This window comes from Larus michahellis, chromosome 7 (genome assembly GCF_964199755.1).
Source record: "Larus michahellis chromosome 7, bLarMic1.1, whole genome shotgun sequence".
NCBI lineage: Eukaryota > Metazoa > Chordata > Aves > Charadriiformes > Laridae > Larus > Larus michahellis.
The window spans coordinates 1,643,085-1,666,377 of record NC_133902.1 but is presented as its reverse complement, the minus strand read 5'-3'; the positions used below and the strand labels follow the sequence as shown (position 1 = coordinate 1,666,377).

Here is a 23,293-nt window from a genome sequence, read left to right as displayed (position 1 = left end):
CAGGGCCGAGGTTTCCCGAACAAGAGTTTTGATCCAAGCATCCCGCATCTCCAGCAAAGTCTGCTTTCTAAGCACAAGGCTACAAGGGAAAATTGTTCGAGGGGTACAACGCCGTGGTTTGTTACAGCACTGTCTCTTCCTGTTTGGAAACCACCTAAGCAAATACTGATTTAGGGATAAGGGAAATAAAAGAGAATAAGGCTCAAATTTTCCACTAAATCCCTAGAAGTTTCAGCTTTTACATGCTGTGTTGTCTTTACATACTGAAGTCACACTGCAATTATAAATGAGAGTGACTTGGCTCCGCTTGTTTGTTTTTAACTTGCAATTATTACAAGGTTTATCACTTCTTTATTACAAGGCATGGTGAGAGCCAGTACTGCAGCAGCGCCAGAAATGATGAACTTCCTGCAGAATGCACTGGCCTGACAGGGGCGAATCAGGAACTAATTGAACTGGGAGCTAGGTTAAGTGCAAGGGAACTGAACCTCAGCTGTTGCAAACAAGCAAAATTCGTCCTTTATTGCAAGGATCTTTATTCACGGATCCAGAATCTTGCTTTCTGAGTAACAAGAAAGCAAAAAGGTCACAATGCTTTTATTCAACAGGCTTCTGTGATGCCAGGCAAGGAAGGAATCGTTTCGGCCTGTCTCAAGCACTTCTGCGCTTTTACCCAGTGACTTGTCAGACTTTCAAGGACATACGCTATCAGTTCAACAAACACTTAAGCATGTGCCTTACCATAATCGTGCTTAATTCCCATTGACACGGGACTCCAGTGCGCATCAAAGATCTTTTCCGAGTCACTTTATGCTATTAGATTATCCTCGTACTTCCCCAGCAAAACACTTGGCTGTTGCCAAAGCGGACTCAGCAACAGAGGCAAAACTAATCCCGGAGGTGGCAAATTAGAGGGGCTGCAGCCAGGGCAGGGCTCGGATGCTCCTGCTGTGAGGAAGGGACCGACAAGGGCTGTCTTGGACAGCATTTTGCCGCAGCCCAGCGGCGTGGTGGGAAGAGGTACTATAAAACCGATAGCAGCAATGGTCAGAGACCAGCAAACCACAGGGGTCTGGGGCCCTCCCGGGCGGTGTGAGCGGCACTAGCACAGCTCTGCCGAAGGTTGCATCTGGAGTGGAACAGCTCCAAATCATTTTTATGGGTGATAATAAAAACGTGTTACCACATAATCAACACAAAACAGTGGCAACGGTATCCTTTTCATTAAAACAACATGTTTTAAATGAGCGCTCTGTTGATAAACGCTGTAAAAGATTTAAAGGCATGCACGGAATAATCCTGTACGCTCTTTTATAAATTGACAATATATACTTAGCAGTCATTAAGGCTCAAACCATGGTAACAAGTTTATTTTCCCTGGGCACAAAATGATAGAGGTCAGGAAGTCTCCAGACCTGAAATTGCTGAGAAATTCTAGTTTTTTATGATTAGGACTGAAGAAGTGCCCAAAAGAAATAAAGTAGAAAGAAGAGAACTCTCACATCCGTGAGACCCACAGAGCCAAACTAAAGCAGGAAAAGCATGAGGGATTTAGTCACACTCAAAATCTCAAACTTTACACACTTCTTTCAACAAGGACTGTCCTCTCATAAGCTATCACAGCACATAGCACAAACAGGGTCCTTGCATTATTGCAATAGCGCTGGAGCCATTCATCTATTTTCTGTCACGTTCTGTTTTTCTTAAGGCTGCCATTGCCGTAGTCAAGGGACTCGATGAGAATTCCCACTTTCATTAAACAAAAAAAGAAAGTTTCTAGCCCTCTGAGTAAACTGTTGGAAAATGATACCACAGAGGCTCACAGCCAGAAAGCAAATTAGCAAAATGTGCAATGTATTAAAGTCTCAGTATTAAAGTCTTGGTATTTTCTAGTCAATAAGGCTGAGGTAGAGACGGGGCTGACACCAGCTGAAGAAGAACACGTGGCTCTGATGGGAAATCCTCATGGCGAGCAGTGCCCACTTCTGTCACTATCACCACTTCCAATTCAAAAGTTCTTCAGAAAAATATGGAGCATAGAGACAGAAAATGTCCTAATGCCACCATTTAAATGAAGTATGTCTTGATGCCATGGTAATGTTAGTCACCCAACCAAGCAGAGCAGGTACAGAGAGCTACCTGAAGGGCAGTGTTGTGGTTGCTGCCTGTGGTGTCAGGAAGGCAGATCCCTGCAGGAGACATGAAGGCTCTTCCTCCCCAGGTCACACAAGGTGAAGGACGGCCTCAACTCAGCAAAACACTCGGGCTTTTGTCTTTTTGCGTGCGTGGAAGCAAAAAGTCACATCTGAGCCTAAATGGACACACTGAACCGGAGTCTCTGGCAACAGAGGTCCCACCAGCATGAGGACTTGTCTCTGGTTTCCAGACCCCAGCTCTCAGACGCAGCTGAAAACTGGGTCAGAAAGCTGGGAAGGGCTGAAACAGGGCCATGTCTCCTGCCAACACTGCAGTGGGAGACGGGCCTGAGGTAGGAGACGGCTTGAGAACACAAAGGGAACGCAGGAGGGATGACGCACTGCACTGGCCAAGGAGCTCGCAGGCCAGCGCCAGCGGTTATTGCCTGAAAAACTCACCCCTGGGCATTGCGAGTCCCGCAGAGGCGCCGGGCTCACCTCTGTACAGGATCTGGCGCTGGCCCTTCCACCGTGGCTCACAGCCTGGCTCTGCACGGCGGGGCCCACGCACGCATAGGGCCCTCAGCAGGGACATCAGCGTTATGTGCCTGAAGCTCAGTCCCAGCTTACTCAGCCCACCTCCCCCTTTTCTATTTGCCAGCATAAACTTTCTAAACTTCAGACACATACCACATTTCTTGCGTCAGATCAAAAGCTCAGGCCAGGGACAATGGAAATGGGAGGAAGGTTTTCATCTTCTTGAGATGTTCGGTGTCAGAGGACTGTTTTTGGCTTGTAGTGGCTTTTAAGAACCCTATTTTGGTTGTTCCCGCACATCAAAAGAAGATTTCACAAACACAGCCTCCTCCCATCATCTGTCCTCCACTCGCATTCCTGATGTCCTGTAACTCGTAGGTGCTAGAAACAAGGGAAGAACAGCCGGGCTTCCAAAGATTTCAAAACTGATACTGATAAAAATCCATGGAAATGCAGGGGGAATCATTTGACATAATCCAGATGGATATTATTAATTAATAAGCAGGGGATATTTGGTCTCTTGAAGCACTGGTGGAATTAACTCCCCTCCACCTCTCTCTAAAGAGGAAGGAAAGAAACTGCATGAACCCAGCTCATCAGCTAAAAATTCCAGTGTAAAATAAGATTCCCTTGATCTTGAAAAGACACAAGCAAATTAATAATGGTAATTGCATAACTTGTTGGACATCTTACTTTATAGCAAATTATTTGGCAAAATAGAAGAGTTTTTTAATCATTCATCAACACACAGAACTAAACTGGGAGTTTTACAAAATCTGATGGAGAATGGTATCTCTCTCACAGCAATATGAAACCTGCGAGTGCAAGGCTCCAACGCAGACTCAATTGCTTGGCCTCAAAAGCCAAAAGACATTCAGTAAGTGTCCACTAAAACCTGATGAACTGTGTGCCCAGAGAGAACCTGGGTGACTTCATCCTCATTACATCTTAGAGGCTTACGGCCAAAGGGGACAAGATAATTAGCGCATGGAGGAGTTTTCGTTATACTGATAAATTATGTGGGGAGCAATAGCTGATGTCATTGCAGTGATCCAATGTAGACCAAAAGGTAAGGTTTATATCATCAGCAATTGCACGGAAGACAGAAATGCGGACCAAAGGCTTCTGCCAATCCACAAGTAGCGTGGGTCACGCTCTTTCTGCAAAGGTATTTGGGGTTTTGTACAGTTTTACAGGATTTCCAAAAAAGAGGATGCAAAAAGTGACTGTTTCATCAGCAGGTATCTTCCCGGGGGGGAATGAGAGCAGAGAAGACACGAAAGCACAGAGTAGGCTACTAGTGTAGACGAAACGCAGGCAGCATTCAGCAGATCATCAGACCACGAAGGCTTTGCTTGAGAGCAGCAGTGAGGGAAGGCCTGGCAGTGGCTTTACTGGGCCACCGCACTCTGAGCACCTGGGGAGCTTCTCTGATACTGCTCCACAGTGGAGATTTGCCTCTGCTGCGGTGAGCCCATGCAGCCTGCCATCACTGGCACTCCAAGGTGAGAGAGCCGGGGGAAGAAAGTAGATGTGGAAAGGATCCAGCAATCCTTCAATGCCGTGCTAAGAGCTCATTGCAGAGTGAAGTACACGATGGAACTCAGGCTGAAATCAGGTTCCCCACCATTACTTTAAAACACCTGATAAAAATACATCAGAGCTATAACCTTCCACCTTCAAAAATCACATCATTCTTCTCTGCCCAATTTATTGCTTGTCACCTGCTGGGGACCTAGCAGTGCTACGGATGTGGAGCCAGGCCAGCCTGAGGCAAACTTGGTCTTGACAAAGTCATGTCTGTGCTCAGCAACAGCTTTGAGACCAGCTCCTGCTTCTCACCGGGTGAGGAGCCCTCAGCTCTGGCTGAGAGATTCACATCAGCTGGCTCAAACAGGCTGAGACGCCCCACGTGCCGCCTCCTCCGCTGGAGGAAAAGCTGCAAGAAGAGAGCAGCACAACTGGAAAAGAAAAGGAGCTTGGTCCTTTCCTGGCTCGCCTTGGTGCAAGCTGAAGAAAAGGAACCAAAGTCATTTGTCTCTTATGATCATTCTTTCCTTATGAAGCTCCGCTAGAATTTCTGATTGAGAATCACGTGGAAGTTTGCATGTTTGGGCACGGGATTACCGGTGGATCTGAGCACTGACATCCCTTAGGCTCCTCACACCTCCTTTGCTGAAACCGACTTTTTGTCCACAAAAGTATTTCTCTTAAAAAAACAAAGCTTGTAAACAATGTTCCCAGGTATTAAACACACAAAAAGCATTTCCTAATGGAGACATAGGATTGGTGTGGCAAATTAAGTTACATGTCATAGGAAAACAGAATTTTTCGAAGTTATTTTATGAAAATATTAAGTCTATTTGACTAAAAATGCCAAATTTGTAACTAAAAGACTTTCCGGGAGGGGATGGTGGAGGAGGAGGTCTTTAAAGCCTTTTTGTGGTTCTGGCAAATGATTTACAGCATTTGCCAAACACATGGAACAGTCCTAGGGGACGGATTGCTCCTTCAGTCCAACAGTGATAAGAACTAAGATCCAACAATTACCAATCTGGAGAACGATGTCATTCTGAAAGACGGACACCTGCCTAAATGAGAGAAAGGCCAGTACCCAAACTGCCTCAAGTGTCCTAATCATAAGCGTGATTATTGCTGATAAGAAAAAGGCCAATGAGATAGTTGCAAAGTTCAGATATGACCATTGACCCAAAATTCAGTTTGTCCACTCGGTTTTGGTTCACGGTTCCCCCTTGTAAAAATCAGTTAGGAAGCTGCATTTTATTCTTAGGGACATTTGTTACATCAACTGTCCTACAAAAACTCAGCATTAAATTAAAAATTTCACAGGGATTGATTTAAGTTTGTTATTGCTACTAGAAATCAGTCTGTTGTTATACAGCTACCTGTGAAATAGCCCAAATACTCTTTATATTCGAGGCATCGCTGGAGCTGGAGAAGCAGATTCTGCACAGGGTCATTAGGAAACCTTAGAGATTAAGTAAACCACCTTCCTGTTCAGAACAGAAAGAAAATAAATAACTGCTAGTGGCAACCACATACACAACATGGAAAATCCATGAAAGCCCTTGAAATATCAGGCAGCTGCTAACGTCTGCTCTATGGGACCAGCAGCAGCCTCACAGCCAAGCAACTGGGGTTTCCCTCCCAATCTCTCAGTACCATGAAACATTTTCTATTTTCCAAATATTTCTCCATTATGGCAGGAAACTGTTTTATTGCCTATCAGAGAAAGAAAAGACAAACCCCATAAAACATCACAGACAGCTGCCAGTATTTCATGTAGCTGCTTGGAAGAAGGGGGAGAGATAGAAAGATTTCAAAGATTATGTTAAAACTTCAAGTAATGGTGCTTCATAATCAAAAGACAGAGGGTAGTGAAGGTGCTGTGGGGCTATAAATGGGGTGATTTCGTATAAATAGCCAGGTATTGATCAAACTCAGTGCACAGTACAAAGATTTTCTTTAAAACCTTTCAGAATCTTCTGCCTGGGGAATCACATTACATGGACTGTTTTCATGCAAAAAACATGCATGTCATTTATCAATCACACAATGAATCAACCAGACACCAGATATGTAATGTTATCTCCCTGCATTAAAGCTGTAAGTGGAATGCCACGAACTTCTCAAAAGCGGTGTCAGGAGATAAGACTGGGTTATATCAACTGGGATCAAACGCTGCGCTCAAGCTCCAACCAAAAGCTGGGATTAATATGGCACTGCCTGGAGCTCTGTGTGGAGTTTACTCAAAGAAACTGGGTGAACAAAACGAGCAGAATTTTTTATGCAGCTGCCTGCTTTCCTGCTGGCGCTGCCTGCCGTGGTGCCGCTCTCTCCTGACATCGCAGCTCTCTTGAGCTTCGGTGGACTTCGTCTGGGCTTAGTGCTGTGACACAGGAGGGCAGCATCAGGCTCAGGAAATTCCAAAAGGAAGGGCTGTATACGCTCTTTCCACTAAGAAACTGTGCTGGCAGAAGGAGAAACCTTTCATGCGAAATAAAAGCAGGGTTCATTCTGCCCTCCCACCAGTGAGGCTCCCCGCAGGGTCAGGGGATGCCGTAGTGATGTCAAGCGAGATGTCATGGGAAGGAAGTACGGTTTGGCATGTTGGGGCTTGGGGGGCGGGCAGTTTTCTTCCTGCCCTGCACACTTGTCCTTGATCCCAGGCTCAACACCATCCTCACTGACATCGAGCCCCATGGCATATAGATATCAAGCTCAACGCCATCAATCGAGCTTTCAAATCTCGGGCATCCAAATGGGTCTGACATCGAGCAAATGGAGCTCTGAGTTACTCCAGGGTAACTCGAAAGAGGGGAGACAAGGATAGAACCCGTTTCCATCTCCCTTCACCTTCTTTCCTGCAGAAACATCTCCCACAGCCACCAGAACAACTTAGAGCAGTGTTAAGGAAAGAATAAGACACATGAAGAGTTTGTTCTGCCACACAGTTCAGCCACGTCTCAGAGTCTCTCTCCTCCCCAAGGGCCATATAAGCACTGGTCCCTAGTGAGTCACTTTTCATTACATTTGCTCTGTGTTTATTCTCGCTGCTTGCTTTCTGATCCAACTCTTGTATTACAAAAATCAGAGGGTTACTTTTATTACCTCATTTGGACGCTGATCTTACAAGTTGGATGAACCAACTCATTCTTCTAATAAGAAAGATGAGACCATTTCTGGTTATATCCCCATTTTTTTAGGGGTACAGCTACAAAAGCCTGCAGAAGCGGAGTGGGGAAAGAAGAAACCACAGTCTTGTAGCCTCTTCTTCCACGACTGAGTTTAAGTTTCCTTAACTTGCCCTGCACAGCCACTAGAGGACAAACACGCATTTTACATATCCTCAGACATAACCAAGAAACGCTCCTGGCTCCTTCTCCCCATTGCAGACGTGCGAGGAAGAGAATGTTTTTCACTTGTCCTTCACCTACTCTATTAAAGCAAAACTTGTCACCCAGCACTGATGTGCCCAGGTGCACAGGTCCTTCAGAGGTAGCCTTCCACACATCTGCTCTCACCCTTGGAGCCTGCAGTATTTATAACAAGGCTGCACAGGCTCCGCATGCCTCAAAGCCCTTACAGCAGGTGCCAATGGCCTCACCTGCTTGGAGCCGACTGGCTACACTGAGCTGGCTCATCCCTTCCATTGCCATTCCCCGAGCTCACCATGGTCATGCCGGGCTGAAATTCCAAAGAGCAAAAGCAGCGAAGCTCCTCAACTTCAGCTGTCTCCATAAGGAGCAGGACTGCCGCAGGAAAATCCATCTCTGCTCATAGCCAGGATGAACTTCCACATCTGCCTTTGCAGAACAAGACAGCAAAAATCGGGCGTGGGGGGTGGGTGTCAGTCTCTGACGCTAGTAAGGGATGTGTGTGCCCATCCCTGGAGGAAGGAAGACTTCGGTCTTCCTCCGAACAGCTTCAGGCTGTTGCTGTAGTGAAATGAGACATTACAAGACGACAGTTTGGAGAGCTGAGAGACAACTTAACATCCGAATCAGCCAGAAAAATAGGGATCTTTCTCCAAAATCCAGAGCAGGAACACAGACAATCCTAAACAAATTCAAGCACTTTTCTAATGGTGCGAGCTATTATTGAATAGCAACAACTGAGGTCATTACATTGCTACACAGATCACACTGAACTTAAATTAACCTTTAAAAAAAGGGTGAATCGGCATATTTCTCTTGTGAACAGCACCAGCGTTTGTGTAATGTTGCTTCACTCTCCATTTAATTGCTACAGTCAATTTTTGCACAGCACCTACAGCTTTTCAAACAAAGTGGAAGCCAAAAGACTGATGACATTACTGGGCTGTGCTGCAGAAGGCACCCTTGTAGAGACACAGTCTTTAGTACTTCACAACAGAAGAATAACTCATTTGTCTCCATAAAAGAAAACTCTGTGATGAGCTTTGCTCCCAACTTAGGTCTCTGTGGGAGCATAGGGAAGTCCAAAGGAAACCCATCACAGCAAGAGAGAGTGAGGCAGTACCAAAATCTTTCAAGTGTCATTTCCAGGGTCTTGACACTGAACTTTGCAGGCACCCACCTCATTGTTCCTCATGTCGGAAGGTCTGCAAGACTGCAAAGTCTTCAGCCATCAACACTGGTTTTTCTGACAACTCAATGCTCCCTCCTGAACGAAGAGCAGGTTGCAGCCAGATGGCATTTCCTAAGGACAGCACGTCAGATCTGCCAGTGCGGAGACAAATGCCAGCTGCTGCACAAGTGTCCTAGGTTAGAATAGGAGACAACGTGCTCCTGCCTTCAGGAGAGCTCCCGTGCAGAAGGCAGGCAGGCAGCGCTTCCCAAATACCATGGGCAGCTGGCAGTTGGTGGCAATACCAGAGAGCAGATCGCTTTCAGGTGATGGGAATATCACCTGATTTAAACCAGCTTCATATCTCTAACAGAAACCCACTGACCTAAGTGCAGTTTCACTCTTGAGCTAAGATTTATCGAGGGGATTTGGGTAGGACTTCCTTTCTCCTCCATGAAGCCGCACGATGGCCCTGGCTGAGGTTGCCATGAGCCTCTCACACTTTGTTACCTGACACAAGTGTTGAGCAGCACAAGCCAGCAGAGCACGGGCGCTCTGGTGTCAGGTTATCATTTTCCACTGAGCCAAATACAGAAAGTCCTGGAAAGCTAAGGAAGGTACAGCTGGCTACAAGCTGATTTACGTCTCTCTGAGGCTGGTCCCATGTCTTACTTGGATTCGGGACTGCACACGCAGAGGTCAGTCACCAGCCCCTCTCTCCTCTCCAAACGCCTCCAGCTCCTCGCTGCCAAAGAACACCCAACCCGCCAGGTCCTGCTGCTTGGAAAAACAATCCAGCTCGTCTTTGTCCTTTGCACTACAACAGTTGTTTTCACTCGAACAATTCTGCTCCCTAGAATTTCATTCCCCTCACCCCTTCATTTTCCTGTAGTGAAATACAACTGTGAAGGCTTTGAGGAAGTTCCAGACAACATTGCTCACTCCATTTCAGCACACACAATTCCCAAATTACCATAATATCATGCACTGGCCTCAAAAACATCACACATCCACCACCCTCCTCCGCAAAGGTTTCTCCCCAAATTCTTTTATGTCATTGATAACCATCAGTTAATGAATAATAACAGCAGCAAAATGCCTTTAAGGGACCAAAGCGCTATATCTAACAGCCAGGATTGGGCTGTCACAGGTGGGACCACAGATCAAAGAGGACCGACTGATTCAGCTGCTTTGTTGCTAGACTGGAACAATTTATCCGAATCCCAGTAGGTAGAAATTAAAACAATTTGCAGAAAAAGCCCCCACAACCTGCAGGTCTCCCCATAACATTTGTCTCCACTAAACCATGCATGAAAGCCTCCCACCCTTCAGAAAAGGGATAAAAAAGCAGGACTGGATAGCACTTGAAGAGCAGGCTAATAAACAACTGCTCCTAGAAAAATCTACATACCATTACTCCTCTGTTTTGCACTCTATATCGGTAAGGTTTCTACAAGGCATTTTTAGTGAGAGAGACCAAAATCAGACTCTGCTTCTTCCCTGAGCCAGGGGAATCACTGCTTTCCATCCCCACATTATCAACCAGCTGAAGGCAGGAGATTTTTCACACAGCTCTGTCTGCCCTCTGTTTCCGGACCCAAACCTGAGCCAACATGTTCCAGTTGAACGCAATGAGCTATTTCTTATTTATTAGCAGCTGCACATTTGTGCCAGCAGCGAAGAAGGGAGACAGAGGTGCAGCTGTATGGCAGAGCCGAGAGGATGCGTGGGAAGCAGCAGGAGCCAGGCCAGAGGTGAGCGATGCCCACGTGCAGAGCAGCACTGCCCTCACTCCCTGGCGCAGGACCACCACCACAGCGTGTTCCGCGCTATGGACACAAGGACACACACATGATCTCTCCAGGGCTGCCAACTCTTGGAAATTTTTGCCAAACAGGAGAATAAAGGCAAGTCCTTACCTTGGCCTCAAGCGTGTTTAGCCTCTCGGTCATATCCGCTAGTCTCGTGCAGTTCATGCATTCTAGAAGGAACAAAACAGAATGATGTAAAATTTCTACGTACTTTGCATTTTAATCCATGGCTTTCATTCTGCAGACCCTGGTCCCTTTGTGATCCAAGGCACACAGAAAAGTGATTCAAGATCAGTTACAGGAGGAAAATAAGTATTTAAATGCATTGCACAGGTGAACAGCCGCAGCCACGTTACGTGAACCTTGTCTGGGGATGTTTAGGGGGACAGACTGTGAAACCAAGTTCCCAATAGGTAGAAAGCAAATGAAGAAAAAATTAGTTGTAAGATTTTTTCATGGTGGCATCCAGCATGACTTGTTGTCACCAGCAGAGACACTTGTGCTGCCACCTCACAGGACATCAGGCTGCACAACCACTACTGCCATTTAGCTCTGTGCCATACCCTCTCCTGTATTACATCCTGGTCAAATACCGACAAAATCAATGAATATACAAAATGCCCATCTCTGTTGAGTCCTGCTCCATCCCTGGGCTCCCAGGCCCTGTTACCACTCCCACAGCAAATCATCAGTCTCAGTGACAGCAAGAAAATCCAAGACAGACCCCAGGGCTGATGCAGACCGGAGCCGCAGCACCAAGTGGTTTCCATCTCACTTTGCTGCATAGAAGCAACAGATAGGCAGCAACCACCAAAGGGGTCTTGACAGGATGCCTTAGCAAGAACAAACGTTAACATAATGGGCTCTGAGTGCAATTTAAAACGATTGCTTGATACAAAGGACATCACTTATCTAAACAGAAGGCCTGCTGCTTTGCCTCTGTTTTCATTTCAGCAATTTTTAAGTGAGTGAAGGAGGATAAAGCCCTGAACAGAGATTTAATCAACATGGGACTTTCCCAACGCTTTGCAGCAGCGCTGAACTGCCCATTCCCAGCTCTCAGAGAAGCTTTCCAGACTGGACCGCTCACCTATCATGACTTCTGAAGCGCAGCAATTTTTAAAAAGAGAAAATGACTTGCAGCGTGAAGTATGTCAGAGAATAAACCATCCATATTCAGGTGATGAATCACTGCCGTCTCATGTCCCACAGAGGAGAAATATGTCTCTGTGTGCGTTTCTGGGCTCCTTAAGGGCCAGGGACGGTTTTCATTGACTGGCCACGGAAGAAGTATTTAGTCCTGGTATTTCCATAGGGCTGGGGCTGTAACTCTTGAGCCCCTTAATAGACCATTCAGGTGCAGCGCAGGCTGAGGTTGTACTGATGCAAGGGATGTTGAGTAAACCCAGTGCCTACCGGTGGCGAGGAATGGGCAAACACGGCCTGATTAAAAGCATCACCCCAACACCTGGGACTCACTTGTCCCCCCTAAAAAGCTTTGTCCTCTTTTGCACAAGGAGCCCCAAGGAATCTCTCCAATCTTCACATACAAACACTCTCCTGTTTTATGAAGCACATGGTATGTACCAATGGCTCTCGGCCATGCAAAAATTTTAGCACATGGCTCGGAGGGCTGGGAAGCTTGGCTGTTCCGCGTGAGCGATTTACAGTCTAAGAAGACTGCTTGAGTGCTAACGGCAACCAATCACCCATTGCATAAACCTTCCAAAGAAATTCTCTCATTGACCCTCTACAAGGATCTGCATAGCTTCCTAAAGGAGCTAGGCATGGAGCTTCCACCTCACAACACCCAACGTTTTGCAAACAAAGCATCTGATGGATCAGAAGCACTTAGATTGAGGGATTTTCTCATAGGTCAATACCGACATGGACTTTCTTCTACCCAACAGGAAATAACATTTGTTTATTTTTGTTCTCCGCAATAGATCTTGGGCGATACTTTTTGGCTTGAAGTGGCCCATGAATACGCAAGTGCCATAAGTGTATTGTCCCACAGGGAAGGAAATGGGTGAGGCTTGTTTGGTCTGGATCTGCCTGTGGTGTGTAAAACAGGGAATTACGTTCTGCACGTAACCGGCTTCATGCTTTTGATCTTGCTCATCCCCACAGAAAGATAAGACTGAATAAATCCAGTGCTCCCAAGAGCTAAAAGGCGTACCAGATGTGTTACAGAACAAATAAAATATGGAGTCCTATTCTCCCTTCTGCTGGCTTGCACATATTAATAACTCCCATAGGTTTCAGAGAGACTGACTTGAACTATCTGAAAACCATCTCTGTGCATAATTTGAGATGGATTGATCATTTAAGCTCTCTTTGGGGAGCTCCAATCATAAAAAAGGGCTTGCGCTACCCTTCTGCACAAGGGTGAATCAACCAGCTCCCGGGGGAAGGATATTCCAATCATCTCTGTCGAACAGAGTGGACGAACAGCACCCGTCCAGCAGCCCCCTCTGCTCTTGAAGAGCATCTCAAAGAGCCCTCTCGGGTGCATTTGCAGCACAAAAGGGTAGACCTAAATGAACAAAATGACAGAAGTGGGGAGGAAGCCAGCAGTGCCACGGCATGATGAGGTTTGTACTAATGTCATATCCACATCAGTGGTGCCTGAAGAAACGTATGCAAAACACAGCCCAGGTCAGCAAGAGAACTACTTAAGTCAAGGTTGAATTTGAACTCTGATCCTTCCCTTTGTGCAGTGCCTGGAAATCCAGATCCACACCCAAGGTACTTATCCTGGACCCAAAAGACGTTTAACTGATCCAGAAAGTGCGTGTCCTAATGCAAAAGATCTTACTAAGGCAAGTTGTCCCACCAACAAATCCTTGTGACCTTTGTCTAGATAACCAACAGACAGACGATGCTTTCAAACACAAAAGGAGATGAATGCTCGGTACTGCAGTGACAGAAACTGTGTTCAAAGCTCGCTCCCAACGCACCAGGGACCAGCCTGCTTCAAGGTCGTTATCTGTCCTTGCAGACAGCCCGAGGATGATGGTGACAAATCAAGCTAATAAATATCTTCCTTGACTACTAATCCTGATGAGTGGTGGTTCCAAGGCCTGGGACAGTAAAGTTGAATTATCTGATCAGGGTGAAAGCAATCTGCTTTGTTAAAAAGAGACTGAGAATCTCACATCATTATTTCACATGCAACGAATATAACGCTGGGGCAAACACACATACTCTCTGACCTGGAACTCCAGAGCAGACGCTTTCCATATCTGCAGAAATCCATCACTTGTTGCTACAGAGAACCACAGTTTATTTCCCTCGTATTCCTATTTGGCAGATTTGTATTTTTCCAGCTAAACTCCGAGAAAGGAGTTGTGATTTCACTCTATGAAGCCCAACCTCAAAACACATGGCAGGATTTGTTTTAGAAATATTCCAGCAGGGAGAATAAATAATTGAGATAATGAACAAGAGACTGTACCAGCATATCGCGTGACGCCCAGTCTGTCTCCATAATGTCTCACTGTTACGGTCCTAGCACACCTCTCCCTTCCCACCCTCCCGTTCCCCCTCTCCGCCTGCGTGGGTAAAACAATGCAATTGGAGGAAAAGAAAAGTCTAACGTATCAGAGATGTGGCAGACTCGGCATGCTGGAAAATAACAAGTTGTGTACCCCGTGCCATCAGTGACCTGCTTAACCCTGATCCAAAGGCTGCTACGTTTGAACTAGCTTTGATTAAAGGCTGAAACGGTGCCTCGGGCGCTGCAGCTTCGCACATGGACACAGGGACGGAAGCCTCTGGCTGCCGCTCCAGCTACGCTCCTACCAAAAGCGACTCACAGCAGGGAACGACTGACTTCGGGTGCTTTGCTAACTTGGCATTCCTGTTTCACAGGGCTCGAGCAGCGTTTGCATAATTTCATGATTAAATAGTCGTACAATTCAGTTGCTCAAGGCTGAAAGCCCCACAAGTCTTCAAACTGCTTACTCTAAACAAGAAAGGCATGATAACGGCTTCATACCAATGGGGCTCTAATGATTTCAGCACAATTATCACAGTGGCACTGAGGGGAGTAAAAAAACAGGCCAACTTTCACCACAGGGTCGCAGGTCAGAGTTTTGTGCAAAACAGCAAAGAAACCTCTTGGCATCTCTGCCCCATTTCTCAGCTCTGACAGCCCACGCTCATTTGTATACCCAGAGTCTCTGCAGAATATTAAAAGGGCTTTTGGTTTCCCTACAGCCAGATGCTCTGTAGATATAAATTGCACAGCTCAACTGAAGTCAAGGGATCAAGGCTCTGTCTCTCTTTTTCTTGATGGATTACTCCAAAATTCATATTTCAGAGGGGAGGCGGAGGAGGTGGTTTATGGCATATGAAAGGGGAGAGAATTCTGGAACCACAAAGCCTTTGTTTAAACAAATACAATCTTTGCAGCCAGTTTTTTCAAGACTGTATTTTGCCATTACAAGAAACTTCAACCTTGCAATGCAATGAGGCGTAGCACACGGTCAAGTTTCGGGACATAAGAATCGCATTTGCAGCTCATGCTTCAACCTGCTCGGGACTCTCAACACTACACGTTCCTCCTCTGAGTCTTGCTTTCCTTTTATCCATTTTTAGTGTAGTGTTTCTTCTATAAAGGACCCGAGGTCAGAGGATGAAAAGTGACCAAATGTTACATACACATAGAGAAATAAATGAGTATATTCGATTTCTGTGATAAAACCTGCCTGGCAGCTCTTCTCTTTCCATCTAATCAAGTCCACCACTTCCACTGCGCTTTTCAGAAATGGACATGCACAAAGAGGACAACCTCAGTTATCCCCAGGGTCGGGGGAGTAAACCAGAGCTGCGTCCAGGTCAACGCCAACAGCCCATGTTTACAGCCCCGGGAACGCAAGAGCTTTAGCTCAGAGCAGGTGTCCGGGCACCGCACTGTTATGGTTCAGGACGCACTGTCTTACAAAGCAGTAACACACAACTTGAGTAGGTCCACTTTGAAGAACAATTTGTCTTTTAAAGGAAGGAGACCAGCTTTTCTCAGTTAGCAGACACCTTTCTCCAGGACAAGTTCAGAACAGTCTCAAAACAAATCTGGAGGAGCACGAGTGGAGTCACCTAAATTAGTCCAGGCAACCACGTTTCTTTGCAAGGAAAAAAGGATGACGCTCAAAACTCCTGAGGGAAAGAGGAAGCACAGCTAACTTCTACTGTCAACTCGGTGAGCACCTGAGATGTTACACACCAGAGAGATTATATTTGGAAACTTGGGAGATAAACCACCAGACCACAAACCCCTCCGTCCACTTGTTGCCACACACATACACACAGTTTAGCCAGAAAAAAACCCAGTGACGCTTTGAGACTCCCACATAGAAGAAATTTCAAGTCGAATTCCACAGTAGAAATATGAATACGGATCTCCTGTGCCCACCTAGGTGGCCCTCAGTAGGGGACAGCCAGCCCAGCCTTGCATCTCCACCCCTCTTTAATTTGTCTGATTTGACCCTTCCAGCCTTTTTACATGGATACTGAGTTTCCCTAAGTAGTTTATGTTCTGGCCCTTTGCAAAAGCTTTCGCCAGTGCTTGTGAAGGATAGCAGGCCCAAGCCATAAATCACAGCCAACCTGGGATCTGTTTTTTCAACACATTTCCTCTAATGAGAGTCAGATGTTGGCTAGATAGACTTTATTAATTGTACTTGTTTAGAATCAGTCATGTCTGTAGCTCAGTAACGGGGTTTGAGCACGTGAAAGGCAAAGGGCTGACAGCAACTGTGGAGAAGAGCAACGCGTGTGTCGCCCGGTAGCCTCTGGTCTGAAGAGCAAACAGGAATCAAAGGTCTGGAGAGCTGCGGGAGGGAAGGACTCCTACCGGCATATCGCACGCCCTGGCCACGGCTCAGGACCCGGGCAGCTGGAGCAAGAACTGTTTCTCTGTATAGGGAAGCTCTCCGAGTTTTGTGTAGCGTAGGATCATTAAGACTCAGCTGCAAGAGTCTCTCAGTTTACTACCATGATATTTACTTGTTGTGTGCATTCCAAATTTTCACCTTTTGGCAAAGACAGCGGCGAGGGAAGTGCCACAGATGGCCGGGGTCTCTCACAGCAGCGATGCTGGGACAGAGAGCTCAAGGCGCCCGACCGGATAAAGAAGAGCTCATTAGGTCCCTCTTGTCCTCAACATGTCAGCGCATTCAGCTGCAGGGGAAATCTGTATCCTTGCTGAACTGCAAGCATCGCATGCCGTAACCTGCGGGCCTGCAGGGTGGAGAGCACAGAACACACCACCACCCTCCTGCGTCCCTGTGTTTTGGCTGTACAGAGACAGCTGAGCGAGGCCGGGTCTCACCCACGAGCAAATGTGGAAGGAAGGAGGGAGGAGGGAGAGAGAGCATCTTTCTTTTTGCCCCCTTTCTGAGTCCAATAACTACCAAAAACCGTAGGCTACTTGCTTTCACCACCCAGTTCAAAACCAGCACTGACAAAGCCCTACAACCTTCCCGCTCACGATGGCCGTTAGCATAATTCTAACATCTCACAGATAAGGAACTGGAGGCTCGGAGAAAATTAAAGATGGTCTCATTGACCAAAGACAGTTTGTTCCCTCCCACAGTTTTCACATCAGGATTTTGCAGGATGGGAAGTTTTATTTTCACCTGTAAGTGGTGAATTATTAGGCTGCCTATCAGTATAAAACAGAACACCTATAGAATATCTTTGCCTTTTTACCATCATTACAGATAATTCACCATCTCTGCTAGGAGACCCTGATCACTGCCAAAGTTTCTCCATTTGTAATCTCTCTCTCTCCTCTATCTCTATTACAATAACCCTCACCCTTAACTTTACTGGCTATCTTTAAAAAGCAGCTCAAATTTCCTTTCTTATGAGAACTGCTATCTGATCTTTTTCTGCTTGTAAAATATTCATACTTCGTTTTCAGGTCTACTTTCTTCTACCTTCTTAAACAGGAAAAGGCTTTCTTTTTCCCCGAATAGGCGATAAATATTTTTTCATTATCATGATATTCTGTGATTTTGAAGTGTCTGCAAAAGCTGAGGAAAACTGAGTGAAAAGAAAGTTTACCACAAAATGCACTTTTGGAGTACCAACTACTATTTGAGGACCCACATAAAATTTTGTACGTAGTTTCAAGTGAAAAAAAATGGGTGCAATTTGTTAAATTTTTGCAATATTTTCTCTAGATTTTTTTTAAGTTATTTTCACACTTTCTTAATAACACGCTTCATTCTTAAGTTTTGAAATAGCATTTATTTCAAAACTCACCTAAATTAAAAATGAAATGAACTAATTAAATAGTCTCAAGTGAAACGTTCACTTCGGGTCAAATGAAATAATTTGGGTTGACCCAAAACCATATTTTAGTCATTACGTTTTGTCAAAACCCTAAAAATTTCCATTTCGGTTTCTCCCAAATAATTTTTCTTTCCAATTTTTTGGTTTGGCAAATGGACCCAAACCCCCTCCATAATTCACCCAGGTCTATTCTTAAACAGCTCACATCACTCACATTGTTTTATTTAAAATTTCACACATGCACACTCCCACACCACTAACTAATTTTATACATAATTGCTCTCAGCCTGGGGATTTGTGCTCTTTCGCAGAGCCAGAGATCTATTTTGCTGGTTCGGCCTGCGCTCTGTTAGCATATGGAATTAGATCATGATCATTTATTCACAGGCAACCGCGAGCTGTGAGATCCGTGTTCAATCCATCTTCATCTGTCAGAGTAAGGTTTAGCGGGGAATGGCTGGATTTTGATGCGACACGTTTTGCTAGAAATGTATTATCTATTATTTTTAGAAACACCAAGGACATTTTACCAATGTAGCCCAGCATAATTGCCTGAAGACTGAAATGACCCTGATAACAAAGATTTCACCTCCCCAGCAGGAGTCTGTTAAAGCCTTGCTGTCTATGGAGCTGCTGAACACGGTGCTCCCGAGCGATGCTGGTGGTACGGTGGGCGCTCAGAACTTCCGAGACTGTACAAAACAACCTTCCCGTGAGCCCGTTGCTCCCATTTCACCACTGCGTGGCTGTAAAGCATGCCAGAGCAAATAAAAAGATGGAAAATAAAGACACATAGGTAGTGTGAACAATATATATCTACAAACCTCTCACAGCAAGTTAGGGCTATACGCAAGTTAGATTAAGAGATCCCAGACGAAAAGGAGGGAGCCCACGCGCCTTTCTGCCAAGGAAGCCGAGGGCACAGAGCCCACGGGGACTGGGGCTCCTTCTTGGGGGAAAACCATCTCCTCCTCTAGCTGGTCCAGTTCTCCAAAACCTAGCCAAATGCCAAAATCCAGTGTCTGATACCCACCAGCACTGAACCACACTCACTTCTCTATCGCTCCTGGGATCTATGACATGGAGTGATATTCAATGGGACCTGACTAACTCTTCTGACCCCAGTCCAAGCACGCATGGGAACCCCACTGTGCTTGAAAGTTCATCACGAATTGAGACGGTCTCACATCCCTTACAGAAGAGACTGCTTTTCCCTGCTGGGAGAAGCAATCGGGAAAAATGCAGTCAAAACATGGCATAACGTAACATGAAAGAAGGAAGCAGACAGGACAAAAGGAAACATGGGAATCGAGGCTCACCGTAAAGTCTGGAGGGACTCTCATAATATTGGTCCTGCACCTGTGAATCACAGGTCAGAGAATCTCTCTCAGTCTTGAGCCAAACTATGTGTGCTTAACTGGAGTATGTCTTTCAGAAAGACACTCTAGAGGCAGACAACCGAGGTTGCTTTAGTGAACTGCATTCAAAGTTAACCATTGCATAAAAAATATGCATCTTGTTTCCAGTTTGGATTTCTGACATTAAATTCTACCCCTGCTTTGAGTTTTATTATACTTCAGCCTGCAAAGACTAAAGACATCTTCTAGGGTTGGACACTTTCTCTCTCCACAAAGTCCCTGTAACCCATAAACATGTTACATTTCAGATGTTCGGTCAAGCACTAGTGGTTTCTCATCCAGAACATTTAGCACTGGCTTCCCTTAGCCAAGACAAAAAAGTAGCTGAAAGACCAATATAGAAAACAATAGTTTAAGCAACTGAAAAGGATGGCCTGAATTTAGAAGAATTTGCCTCCCTGAACATCAAAATACTATGTAGTATTATTATTAGCACCAGGAGCACTTTTGCAAAGCTTTGATTTCCCAGCTCAACATTTCAGCTTCAGGTTCAACCCACCACGGTTTGTCTGTTCTCCCACACTTCACTCCTCCGTGGGGCACCCCACAGCCTTTGTTCAACAGACCACTGCTCTGCTCAAGACTAAGGACTGCTGCTCAGCGCTTGGGGGCCAGATTGAAATAGTTCAAGGGTACGTCCTCAAGATAGTCTCTTGAGGATCATTACTGCACCTAATTCTGCTAATTACCCTTTGTTGGCCTTTATCTAAATCCCTCTGAGCCTTACAATCGTCCTTATAGATCCGAGCAGCAGGAAGAGGAACCCCTTCCACATTTCTCTGCAGCAGGGAGTCGGGAGACCCGGCACATCCCTTGTCTCATCTATCTGGTCCACATAATGTAAAGAACAAGGTAACACGTGCATCAGATTAGCTGCTAGCACAAGGCTGTGCAAAGGGCTTCTTTTTGCTTGTTTGTTCTTTTTTGTTATTTCCTTATTAACTTCTGGATGAAGAAAAATTAGTAAAAGAAATATCCCGTTGGGGTTAGCCAGGCACGTTTCAGATTCAGATTTTTAGCTCTTCAAAATAGCTACACCAGGCTACTTCTCTAACTCGTTTTAGAATGAAAAATCAGAGGATATCCATAATCAAAACGTTTTCCAAAATTCCCCCATCCTGTTATTCTAACCCAAAAACTCACCAAATGCTTCCAAATGTGGGGATCTCTCTACTTTCGGGTGGGATTGAGCCCTCCTAATTGCCAATTTGCCTATTTGTGCTTTCTCTGATTTATGATATCTACGCAACAGTAACACTGTAGTGTAAGTATCCCCTAAGAATCATCATGCTGTTGGTAGTTTGAAGAGCTTGATTTTTTGATTCTAGCTGCCTCCACCTTGAAACTCTCCTAAAAAATGCCTTAAATGGCAAGTTTAGACCCACGACTGAAGGCCCGGCATCTGGGGAGATTTCTCCTGGAACATGGCAAGCATTGGGTAAGGCTGGGTGTCAGCCAATCTTCTCTCCCACGCCTGTCACCCCACGCACTCAGTCCCAATATTATGTTACTCTTACAGCTGTGGAGGATTTGACAATGAATTTTGACCCTCCCTCTGAGCACTGATGAGGAACGGGGAGAAAAGCCAGTGAGTCCAAAATGGACAAACGCAGAATGGCGCAATTTGTCTGCAATACACCGAGAAGGAACTGAAGATCTCCAGAGACACCTTCATTCTCCCCAACCCCAACACCTTCTTCTCACAACAGCTCAGCATCAGTAATCACTTCTGAGCACCAGGCAACAATACACTGGTAAACAAGCTCAGACCAGGGCTTTAAAATTAAACAGCTAGAGGACAGCTTCACAGGCTGAATGCACGCTCACCGGTGCCTGCTGCCACGTGATGCCGCTGGCAATAGGGATGATGTTGGCACTTTCAAGCGAGCACAGGGCCAGATTGCAACTGGAAGGAACAACTATAGTTCTCCTGCAGTCAAAGGAGCTTCTGGGTTTCACACACACTGAGAGTTTAGCCCCAACAGCACCATCAGGAAACTTGAGGGCACTTAAAGAAATCAAATCTCTTAACTGTTTAAGTTCATCCTTCTCCATGAAATGTGTCTGGAAGACACTCTCAAGCACTTCACCAAAGTTAATTGCCCGAACCCAAACCCTCACAGCCCACAAATCCTTTAAACTTTGAGAACTGACTTAATGCTGAACAGCTGCCAGGCACTCGTTCACTTGCAGCCCAGGGAACAGCTTTCTTATCGATAAACAGGGATTCCTGTGTATGCAACACCCGGTAATGGCAATGGAAATGACTCAGTCAAATCTCTGCTTTGAGATTAGGATATGCCCCAAAAGGTCGCAGGCAGCAAAAAAGCGCTAAGTGCAGCTACAGGCCAAGCAAGATGCACATTCAAAATAAACAATGGAGCAGTCCCCTTCCAGAAGTGTGAGGACAGCCAGCGTGGGGGATGCTATAAAAACGTCGACATTTGCTATAAATTGCTGTGCTTTGGGACCCAAGACGCTACAGTTTTCCTCAATAGGAAATAACTGGGCTATCTCCAAAAACTGTTGGTAAATGAGGACTTTAATGGTGACAATTGCATCAGTACAAAAGCAATCTCCTATTTTAGCCCAATTAGTGCTGTGCTAAATCATCAGCTCAGGCCTTGCCTTTTGGAGTTGAGAGAGACACATCTGTGAGGCTCTTCTGTTGCATGTGGTTTATATTATACTCTAGCACAATATGTATAAACTAACGCTATTCTACACTTACACAGCACCTCATCTGGAAATCTGAAAGCGATTTATGAATGGTGGGCATCTGTGACATTTTACAGATGGAAATTGAGGCACGGAGGGATTCAGTAATTAGCTCCAGACTTGCACAATGAGTCAGCTGCAGAGCAGAGCCCATTATTTGTTGTGGAGTAACATCTAGTGTCCAAACACAGAGGGAGACAAGTCTTTCCCCCCGAAAAAGTGTACAAGCATGCCCCAAAATGCCACCCATGTCTGTATTCAGACCATGTCTGTTGAGGAATAGTCGGTGTGAACGCGTATCCTAAAGCACAGTCTCCCCCAGCAGACAGGTCCCTTCATTCTTGTAATACAAACACAGGCCAGAAGAAGGGTTAATATGCCTGAAAGTTTGTCTGCTTTTTCCACATCAGTTGATCTAATAAAAAAGATTGATTCTCCCCACAAATCTGGCCTCGCTTTAACAAATCATTTGATTTGACACAAAGGACTATATTCAGATACTTTAAATTCCACTTTAGTCCCTGAAACTAAAGTTTCTGATGGGCTGAATACTTAGAAACAGCCAATAGGAATCACCAGGCAGAGACACCCACCTTGGGTAGGGCTGAAAGTGCCTGAGTGCGGCCAGAAGCATCTGCAGATCTCTCTACGCTGTAGTGCTTGTGAGCCTACGAGGAACGTCACAGTCTTACAGAAAACAGACAGCCTTTTCTATACCTTCTAGAAATACAGCAGCAGCTCACGCTACTGAAGCACTTCCAGTGTGTAAGCAGAACACTGTATTTATTACCTTCCCACCTTGCCCAAGGCAGTGGGCCAGATGCCAGGAGCAACACTCCTAAGGTATTCTACCTCCTAAGGTAGAAAAAGCCCATGACAAAATTTGAGCAATCCAGGCATTTGCATTAGAACATTTTCAACTTCTTTAACCTGAAAAGATAGAAAAGCATCTGCAGCCAGATCTCTACTGCAACTTAAAACAGGCCTAATTTTTAGCTCTTCGTTATTCCCTTTTGGTCCGACCTATATCCAAGTTCATGAACATTGCAGTTGGAAGGAACTGATTTTACAGTGCTCCTGCCCTCGGTCTACCCATTCTCCACTTATCTGGCATGTTTCCTTCTAAAAAGGAGCAGAGCGAATCCTCATGTCACGTGGTGCCACACACACCCCACACTGCACAAATTTTGTTATCTAGTCTCCAGGGAAGTTGTGGAATCCCTTCTGCATGCTTCGTTGTGCATTTCAAAACCGTCATCCCCCGTCCTCAGAGCTCAGAGCACGAGGCCCCACCACACTAGGG

The 23,293-nt window shown here is 45.6% G+C and overlaps 1 protein-coding gene across 10 annotated transcripts in view; it reads right to left on the bottom strand.

Annotated features, from left to right (window-relative positions):
- COL26A1 (collagen type XXVI alpha 1 chain) overlaps window positions 1-23,293 on the bottom strand; it is a 181,560-nt gene that overhangs the window by 34,356 nt on the left and 123,911 nt on the right. For all 10 annotated transcript variants that reach the window (XM_074595064.1, XM_074595065.1, XM_074595063.1 and 7 more), the window contains one exon: window positions 10,661-10,722. In XM_074595064.1, the coding sequence (XP_074451165.1) occupies window positions 10,661-10,722 (62 nt within the window). The remainder of the gene's footprint in view (window positions 1-10,660; window positions 10,723-23,293) is intronic.